The sequence below is a fragment of the Colobus angolensis genome, unplaced genomic scaffold (assembly GCF_000951035.1).
Source record: "Colobus angolensis palliatus isolate OR3802 unplaced genomic scaffold, Cang.pa_1.0 Scaffold92, whole genome shotgun sequence".
Lineage (NCBI taxonomy): Eukaryota > Metazoa > Chordata > Mammalia > Primates > Cercopithecidae > Colobus > Colobus angolensis.
Window position 1 is genome coordinate 1,238,572 of NW_012123154.1, and position 10,031 is coordinate 1,248,602.

General features: G+C 45.6%; 1 protein-coding gene across 4 annotated transcripts in view; it reads right to left on the minus strand.

Moving 5' to 3' along the window:
• The window catches only part of UMOD (uromodulin), a 20,020-nt gene that overhangs the window by 2,064 nt on the left and 7,925 nt on the right, over positions 1-10,031 (minus strand). For all 4 annotated transcript variants that reach the window (XM_011931869.1, XM_011931870.1, XM_011931867.1 and 1 more), the window contains 5 exons: positions 8,815-8,963; positions 5,836-6,081; positions 2,320-2,482; positions 1,675-1,756; positions 513-554 (listed from right to left, as the gene is read on the minus strand). In XM_011931869.1, the coding sequence (XP_011787259.1) occupies positions 513-554; positions 1,675-1,756; positions 2,320-2,482; positions 5,836-6,081; positions 8,815-8,963 (682 nt within the window). The remainder of the gene's footprint in view (positions 1-512; positions 555-1,674; positions 1,757-2,319; positions 2,483-5,835; positions 6,082-8,814; positions 8,964-10,031) is intronic.

A 10,031-nucleotide genomic window follows, 5' to 3' on the forward strand; every position in this document is an offset into this window, starting at 1 on the left:
GCATGCACCACCACACCTAGCTAACTTTTGTATTTTCAGTAGAGATGGGGTTTCACCATGTTGGCCAGGATGGTCTCAATCTCTTGACCTCGTGATCCACCCACTTCGGCCTCCCCAAGTGCTGGGATTACAGGCATGAGCCACTGCGCCCGGCCTATTTGTTACCTATTGAATGAATCTAGAAAAATGTGTTAGGAGCCTTGGAGCTTCAGTAAGTGCCCAAGATGCAGATCTGGAGTGTGTGCATATCCTTCGGGTACAAGTTTGTATAAGTGTGTGTATAAAGTAAGTGATCTGTATACTGGAGCACACGTCCCAACTCTAGCAATTAATAGATAAATGCATGATCTCAGTAGAACCACTCACGTTCTCTGAGCCACTCTCCTCTTTTAGAAAACGGAACTAGTAACACCTCCCTTATAGAGGTGCTGTGAAGCATTAACAGTTAACAGATAGAAGCCCCCCAGGAGAGTTCTGGAACAGGTCCCACTGCAGAGAGGACCTAAACTTACCCAAGCTGCTAAAAGCAGCTCTTGAGACTATGGCCTGGACACCTTTGGAGAAAAACAGAAGGATCAATGAAAAAAGAATGCATGAGATTGGCAAGCAGCCTGGAAGAAACCCCTTCAATCTACTTTTCACTTCGCAGCCAGAGTTACCTCTTCAAAACCCAAATCTGATCATGTTACTCCCCTACTTCAGACCCATCAGAGGCTCTCACTGCTTTCAGGAGAAAGGTCCCAACCCTTAGCAAGAACTGCAAGGCCCTACAAGGTCTACAGCAGCTCATCCCACACAACTCCCTTGGCCTTCTCTGAGTTCCTTTAACAGGCCAGGCTCCCTCCTGCCACAGGCCCTTTGCCCAAGCTGTACTCTTGAAACCACCTTTGCAAAATTATGACTGAGACAGTGAAACAGAGCTAACCTAGCCGACCCCATCTTGGTTCTAACTTTTAAGCTGTCCTTGTTCCTTTCTTGGTGTAAGCTGAACTAACTTTGGAAGGAACTCAGTTTACAGTTTAAAACAAAGATGATAACAGCCCTTTCCAAAAACAAACCTTCTTCTTGTGTGGGGGCTAGACTGCCTTTGTAGAACCAAGAAATTAGCTACAAGATTAGAAATTATGGTTTAGGAGTCATGCAGCTGGAGGTTACAAGATTCTGACCCTTCCTAAACCACTCCTAAGATCGGTGCTTGAGACATTGCAGACCCTGCACTTGATGGATCAACTGGCACCACCCAGATCCCACACATCTACATGGGATTATTCAAATGGCACCTTTCTCACTGATTCACAAGCTCCATGGGAGCAGGGCCATCTACCTCTGCTCATCACAAGACCCCCAGACAGAGAGTAGGCACACATCTACTACAAATATGAATGTATGTATGTGGCCTCCTGTGTGTGCAAACATGTCTGCATGATCTACATTCCTTCCTGCCTGTCTGGCCTCCCCTGTGTCCTGTGTCACATTCATCCACAAATCATATTTGTGCAATGAATGGGAATAGTAAAAGGAAGGCAGTCTGTATTCCACCTTGCCCCAGAGGATCCACTTGCTTCCAGTTCTTCAGAGCTCAGTAAGGTGCCCAGGTGCCAGGCTCTGTTATCCCTCTTCCTCTCCAGAGATCATTCCCAGCCAGGAATGTTGAGGAGGGAGTGGTTCTCTTACCTTTCCGTGTGATGGGACCCAAGTTCAGGACACGGGATTGGTCTATGACACTCTCACTTCGGAATCTGGTCCCAGAGCAGGTCTACAGGGAGAGGGCAATAGAAAAACACCCTCCATGAAGGAGACTGAATGTGGTTCTGCCACATGGAGTGGACTGCCCACCTCACAGGTGCCTCCTTCTGCTCCAGGCAGAAGTTGTTAGGAGACCTGTATACTGGGGTTCATGCATGTCCCAGCTCTGCCATTTGTTAGACAGATGCATAATCTCAGGCAAGCCACTGAAGTTCTCTGAGCCTCTCTCCTCATGAGGAAAGGGAACTAGTAATACCTCCCTTATAGAGTTACTGTGAAGCATTAAAAGCTAACACAAATAAAGTGGACACAGTGCTTAAAAATGTCAGCTCCTGTTATTTGAACACAACCTTGCAGGTAAGCCAGAGCTTTTACCAGCCTGCCGCACTTCACAGATCCCACCTGATTTTCCCGGCAGCTTAGGTTTCCTGCCTAGCCACACCCACCTCATCTTATTGCTCATTCTATCCCTGTGGTAAAAGTGGGAAACAGGGAAGAAATATTGATTTGCTTTCTTTGTGGCCAAATGTCTTCGGTTATAAGAGATGGGTTGGGAGAGGGGAGGCGACTCACAGGCTTGCACTTTTCATTCATGGTGTCACAGAGATAGACTTCACAGTGCAGATAGACTAGGTCATAGTTTCCAGCAAACCGGAACATCTGGACGGAAAATCGGCCTTGGGAGGACTCCCCGTTCTCCACCACTTGGATAGTTGAGTCTCTAGTCTGTGGGCATCTGGGAGGGTTACACATCATTTAATGTGGTTGGTTAAACAAAGATTCTGGAGTCAGACTTCCTGGGTTCAAATATTGCTCTGTCACCTTTTAGCTGTGTGACCTTGGGCAACTTACTTAATCTCGTGTGCCTCAATTTCTCCACCTGTATATAGGAAATAATTGCAGCCCATGTGAAAAGATAGCTGTAAGGATTAAACTAGTTAATTTCCCAAAGTGTGTAGAACTGTGTGTAGCATGCCATAGGTGCTTTATATATTTGATACTAAAGTGAAACTGTCATCAGTGCAGAGCTGAAACTCTCCAAAAGTCAGCACTTCCTGATTTCCCAGGAATTACATTCAAAAATTATTAGCTGCTATGTGCTATCTACAATATGCGTGGTATAATTATAACAATGGAAACCTCTGGGTACCGAGAGCCACTGATGAAATTGGAGTACGCGCACCCATCTGCGCATATGCACCATTGCGCCCAAACACAGTTACAAAGAGAAACCCGAAATAGAGCATGCAGAGACTCCCACGTGTGCTGGGCTGGGTCAGGATACCCATGGGCATTCTGGGGAGGCAAACTGGGCACTCTCTCTGCCATTCACACTCTTTCCTCAAAGTTGATTTACGAGGGAGGCTGAACACTGACTGCAAAACTGAGAACGGACCTTCTGGAAGTGTTTTTCACTCTTAGCTCTGTGTCTCCCAAAATTCAGATCTGACCCCAAAAGTGCAGACTCCACCTGGCAAAAGAAAAGCCCTGAGGTTAAGTGGACCCAACTCCTGAAAGGCAGACAGTATGGCCTGTGAGGGCTCCATGTACTCAAGCCAACCTGGACATTCATGTGTCCCCTCCAGTCACTTTCACTGTCTCCCTGACTTATCTCCTCTTCATGCCTTGTGATGTTCTGACACCTATCCTAGACTGGCAGTTCTCACCCCAGCTCCCACACACACCCAGATGGAAACACATAGACACAACCTACATTTTTTCCTGCTTCTGTTTCAAAAGTTTCCAAGTTTTCCACAATGTCCCTGCTGTACTTTTATTTTATTTTATTTTTAGAGGGAGTCTTGCTCTGCCACCCAGGCTGGAGTGCAATGGTACGATCTTGGCTCACTGCAACCTCTGCCTCCCAGTTCAAGCAATTCTCCTCTCTCAGCCTCTTGAGTAGCTGGGATTATAGGCGCTTACCACCATGCCTGGCTAATTCTTGTATTTTTAGTAGAGACGGGGTTTCACCATGTTGACCAGGTTGGTCTTGAACTCCTGACCTCGTGATCCACCTGCCTCAGCTTCCCTGGTGTACTTTTTTTTTTTCTTTGAGGTGGAGTTTTGCTCTTGTTGCCCAGGCTGTAGTGCAATGGTGTGATCTTGGCTCACTGCAACCTCCGCCTTCTGGGTTCAAGCTATTATCCTGCCTCAGCCTCCCAAGTAGCTGGGATTACAGGTGCACACCACCATGCCTGGCTAATTTTTTTGTATTTTTAGTAGAGATGGGCTTCACCATATTGGCCAGGCTAGTCTTGAACTTCTGATCTCAGGTGATCCGCCGCCTCAGCCTCCCAAAGTGCTGGAATTACAGGCGTAAGCCACCGTGCCTGACCCCCTGCTGTACTTTTACACTTATGAAAAACAAGTTTTAAAATCCCAGCATAGCAGATATTATTTTTCCCCATTTATGTCTGAGAACAGAAAAACCCAGAGAGATTAGTTGACCTGTTTCTTAAAACTAAGAAATGACAAAGGCAAGATTTGAACCCAAATCTCTGTGGTACTCCAATCAAGGTCATGCCAACAGTTTTCAAATTTCAGTTCTTTTTTTCTTCATTGAGATACCACCTTTATGAGCATTTTCCTGTGTGTCTCAACATCTCTATTATTATTTACTTACTAATTTCCTTGAAATCCACTTGTATTTTTTACTGAAATACATTTATTTTCTAGAAGAATCTTTAGGTCATGACTTCAAATGGCAGACAAGTATCATTTGCCATAAAAATAGAACAGGACCATACAATGAGGACAAGATCAACAAAAGAGTTGTATTAAGTTTGAGTTAGACACTGTTAATTGTAAAATGCTCTGAAACAGACTTCTGCTTTGTTTTTATTGCAAAGGGAGATTCCAGATAACAAAGAAGTATGAACATCACATTAGCACTCACCTGAAAATATTCCCTTGATATAACCAGGCAGACTCTTAGATAACCTAACAGAAACCGACCACTGTCTCTCAGGAATGCTTTGTCTGACAATGCAATTAAAATTGCAAATGTCTCTCTCCTTCTCCTGCTTTGTTTCTTCTATAACCTCTTTGTCATTAACATACTACATATTTCACTTTCACTTAATTGTTTGTCCTCCCCCATTAGACTATAAGATGTATGAGGGCAGAGGTTTTTGTTCCTTCTATTTACTGTGAAGTCCACAGAAGCCAACACATAGCAAGATTCCAAAATATCTTTTCAACTTATGAATGAGAAAGTGAACCACCTTCTCATGGTAAGATTCATAGTCATCGAGTGCCTCCTGAGTAAAAGGTAGCGCACTTGTGTCCTAGTTTCAATTGGCCCTTGGCTAACCATGCCCACACCTTACTCCTCCCCCAGGTGCTGGGCTGCCTGCTCCCCTGGGCAAGCCTTTCCATCCAGTTTCTTACCATTTTTTGAATTGTAAACCCTACTCAGCTCTCTGGTGAAGCTTGTACATCTCTCTTCAGAAATAATATTTTTAAATGCATACAATATGTAACACATAAATATATATATTTGCAAATACATATGTATTTGATAATTCATTAATAAGGTCTAGTGAAAATTCTAATGCTATAGTAACTAAAAAGTACTGATGACCATAAATGGCTTCACATGACCTGCTAATATTTCTGTAGTTTGTTGCCTGTATTTATAATGTATGGGAATGCTAAGGCTCCGCTACAGGGTAATGAATATAAAGATGCAATTTTCCAGCTGGGTGCAGTGGCTCACGCCTGTAATCCCAACACTTTGGGAGGCCAAACAGGTGGATCATTTGAGGTCAGGAGTTCGAGACCAGCCTGGTCAATATGGTGAAACCCCATCTCTACTAAAAATACAAAAATTAGCCAGACATGCTGGCCTATGCCTGTAATCCCAGCTACTTGGGAGGCTGAGGCAGAAGAATCACTTGAACCCAGGAGGCGGAGGTTACAGTGAGCCAAGGTGGCGCCATTGCTCTCCAGCCTTGGCAAAAAAAAAAAACTCTATAAAAAAAAAAAAAAAAAAAAAAGATGATGCAATTTTCCTTCTTCCAAGTCCAAAGACCCCCTCTTAATTCTACCCGTGGGTTCCCATTTCCCATGTAGGAACCTTTGCCTTACCTGTCCTGGATGATGAAGTACTTCAGGGGGTCCGTGGCATTGCCACTGGGCGTGGCATAGCAGTTGGTCATGAGCAGTGCAAATCGGGACAGGTCACCCCCATCCAATATCGTGCCCACATAGAGAAAAGCCTCAGTGGACAGCGTCACGGAGGAGCCTTCATAGGGCTGCGTGTAGGAAGGGCTCTGGAAGAGGGCCATCCGCACGGTGAACATGCCGGTCCCGCCCACTCTGATGTTTAGGACACTGCCGGGGGAGAAGGGTTGGTGAGAGGACCAGGCTGAGAACATCCACAGATGAGCCACCTTCTCTGGTTTGCATTCCTGGGCATTCCCTTGCAGTTATTTGCATTTTTATCCAGCAATAAGACTGGAACCCACCAACCGTTGTTTTGCAAACCGCAATAAGTCCATAGAGGTCAACTTGGGATCTAGATAAAATGCAGGCTCTGATTTAGTGAGTTTGGGGTGGGACTCAAGGTCCTGCGTTTGTGACAATGCAGGACCTTGAGCATCCAGCAGCCTGGATGCTGCTGATGCTGCTGGTCTATGGATCAATGACATCTCAAGTAACATGTCCAGTTCCTCACTTGCTACCGCTGTAGCCTTTGCTACCCCTGTAGCCTTCAAGATGGCAAAAAGCAAATTATTAAGAGAAACACCTGGATTCCTTCTTTAGTCTCAATCTAGAACAGGTTAAAAGGGATTGAGCTATGATGAGTCCTACAACTTGCATCCTGGTCTCCATCGTGATGTACTAACATCTACAGCAGAAGACTGAGCTTTATAAATGATTTATTTTTAACCACACTGAAAACAGCCACACTGATGTGAACTTCACTGGATGATGCAACAAAGGACATTGTAAGGCTCATACCTCACGAAATAAGGCACATGAGAAATACTCCGAAATGTGGAAGTCCATTTTACAGATGAGAGCTGAGTTATCAGTGAAGACTAGGGTGAGATGTCTAACTCAAGACAGAGAGAGGGACCAGGTGCTATGGCTCATGCCTGTAATCCCAATACTTTAGGAGGCATAAGCAGGAGGATCATTTGAGGCCAAGAGTTTAAGACTAGCCTGGTCCACATAACAAGACCCTGTCTCTACAAAAATATTTTTAAAAATAGCCCAGGGTGGTGGCATGTGTCTGTAGTCCTAGCTACCTCGGAGACTGAGGTGGGATGATTGCCTGAGCCCAGGAATTCGAGGTTGCATTGAGCTATGATTGTGCCACTGTACTCCAGCCTGGGTGACAGAGTGAGACCCAGATTCTTAACAAAACAAAACAAAATAAAACCATAAAACAGAGAGATGTGGGCACACTTGTTCCCCAGAGCCTACCAGGCCGAGGACAGGGCCACATTGCTCCAGGACATTGCTTGGCCAGGTGAGGCTCCAGCCACCAGCTTGCAACGAGCACCCTTCTTCCTCCAAGTCAGCTGTGCACCCTCATCAGTGCCCAGCATCCTTTCCTGAGTCTGGCTGGCCAAGAGAGCAGAAAACTATGGGCAAGCTTCGAAGGGAAGGTCATGGTCACATGGAGGCGCTGGACCTGATGTCTGAATCCCAGCTCTATCACCTGCTAGACTTTACAGCTTTGGGTAAGTCACTCAGATTTCTGTAAGCCTCAATTTCCACATCAGTATAGTGGGAATAATAATAATAATAACAATAATAATAATACCTTTGTCGCCTAGGGCTGCTGTAGGAGTTTGATGAGATGTCCCAGGCAGAACACCAGATACAATGCCTGAGATATAGTAAGCTCTCAATAAATCTTAGTTATTGGCAAGGCGCGGTGGCTCACGCCTGTAATCCCAGCACTTTGGGAGGCTGAGGTGGCTGGATTGCCTGAGGACAGGAGTTTGAGACCAACCTGGCCAACATGGTGAAACCCTGTCTCTGCTAAAAATACAAAACTTAGCTGGGTGTGGTGGTGGGCACCTGTAATCCCAGCTACTTGGGAGGCTGAGGCAGGAGAATTGCTGGAACCTGGGAGGCAGAGGGTGCAGTGAGCTGAGATCATGCTGTTGAACTCCAGCCTGGGCAACAGTGTGAGACTCCATCTCAATAAATAAATAAATAATCAATAAATCTTATTTCTTATTACGACTATTATTTTTCCATCATTGGTCTGTCATTCATCCTATTTGAAGATTTTCAATTTTATTTAGCAACAGGTTCCTTTTTAAAAAAATGAAATAAAATCTTAGGTGGCACCCAGTATGAATAGTTTACCCCTCTGGCACTCTGCCAGGGCACCTCCCTTGGCCCCTACCAAGACACTTGCAAAGAGCATAAGTTTTAAATCCCTCTATAATCAAATTTCTTTCATTCACAGAGAAGGAAGGAAGTTGAGGTCCAAATGTGAAATACGATTTGCCCAGAGTTCCACAGCAGTCTGGACTCAGACCCTTCCTGCTCTCTGGCACAACCATCCTGCCGCTTTGAAAAGTAGAGACTCTAATATTTGATTCACATCGGTATCATCTACATCAGTTTAATGGTTGAATCTGATTCACATCACAGTCATAGCTCAATGCAATCTCAAATTCCTGGGCTCCAGCGATCCTCCCATATGATTTGATTCTTAGAGTACTGCTTAGAGTACGGCAGTACAAGTATGGCTAAACCTATTTCACAGATGAAAATATTGATACCCAGAGAGGGGCTGTCAACTTCCCAAAGCCAGGCTCAACAACTCACCCAAGCTCATACAACTAGTAAGTGACAGAGCTGGGGCTTGAACCAGGCAGTGCTCTGACTCTGTCCCCCACTGGCCAGGGCATAACCATCACTTACGACAAAGTCTAGATTTGAACCTGGGCTCCAGAATTCCTGGCTCTTTCACTGGGCAACCCTGATTCCCAGCCCTCACTCCCAGCTCCCTTGGGTGGCAGTTGACAGAGAAGCTCATGGTTAAGGGGTTTTGGGGTAGAATCATCTAGGGGCCTCAGGGACCCTCTCTGGCCGCACCTGACCATTGGCTGTAGGGAGGTCTTCAGGCTGACTTTCATGTCCAGGGGGTAGGAACATGCAAAGTTGATTTTGATGTTGCGGTCACGGATGATGATCTCATCTGCCAGGTAGAGGGTGTTGCTGTAAGTAGCGTGTGTTTCATTCCTCTGTATTGTAGGGAATGGGGGAGTAGGGGTGGGATGAGAGAAAGGGGCATGAGAATCTGAGTAGGACTTCAAAGCCAAATCTTCTGGTCTCTGGCTACTTGTGAGCTGCTCTCCTAGTCTCTTTGATAAAAAGCTGCCTGTGGCCGGGCGCGGTAGCTCATGCCTGTAATCCCAGCACTTTGGGAGGCTGAAGCAGGTGGATCACCTGAGGTCAGGAGTTTGAGACCAGCCTGACCAACATGGTGAACTAAAAATACAAAAAAAGGTAGCCAGGCATGGTGGCGGGTGACTGTAATCCTAGCTACTCAGGAGGTTGAGACAGGAGAATCTCTTGAACCCAGGAGGCAGAGCTTGCAATGAGCCAAGATCGTGCCACTGCACTCCAGCCTGGGCAACAGAGGGAGATTCCATCTCAAAAAAAAAAAAAAAAAAATCCCACAACAGTTAAAAACTCCCTGTACAGCCTGAACTATGAGCCAATTAATCATCTTTTCTTTATAAATTAGAAAAAAAAGTTACAACAGCAATGACCATTCATGCGCACATATCATGTGCCAGACCCTGAGTGGAATACCCCTCCTGAGTCATTGCATTAGTCCCTTCAGTGACCCTAAGAGATGGCACTGCCACATCCCTGCTTCCTGGACAAGAAGACAGAAGTTCATAGTAAGAGAGTCACTGAGGGATTGCCCACAGTACATGATAACTCACAAGCCTAGGCTCTTTTCAGCACCCTGTGCTTCCTCTCTTGAAAACTAAAAACCATATGCCAAGTCATCATTAATGGAATTTCAGATACCATCCTTGGAAAATGACATTAATTACTTCTGTTTGTTTGTTTGTTTGTCTGGGGACAGAGTCTCACTCTGCTATCCAGGCTGGAGTGCTGTAGTGTAAATCTTGGCTCACCACAACCTCCGCTTCCTGGGTTCAAGTGATTCTTCTGTCTCAGACTCCCGAGTAGCTGGGATTACAGGCGTCCACCACCATGCCCAGCTAATTTTTGCATTTTTAGTAGAGATGGGGTTTCTCTGTGTTGGCCAGGCTGGTCTCAAACCCCAGACCTCA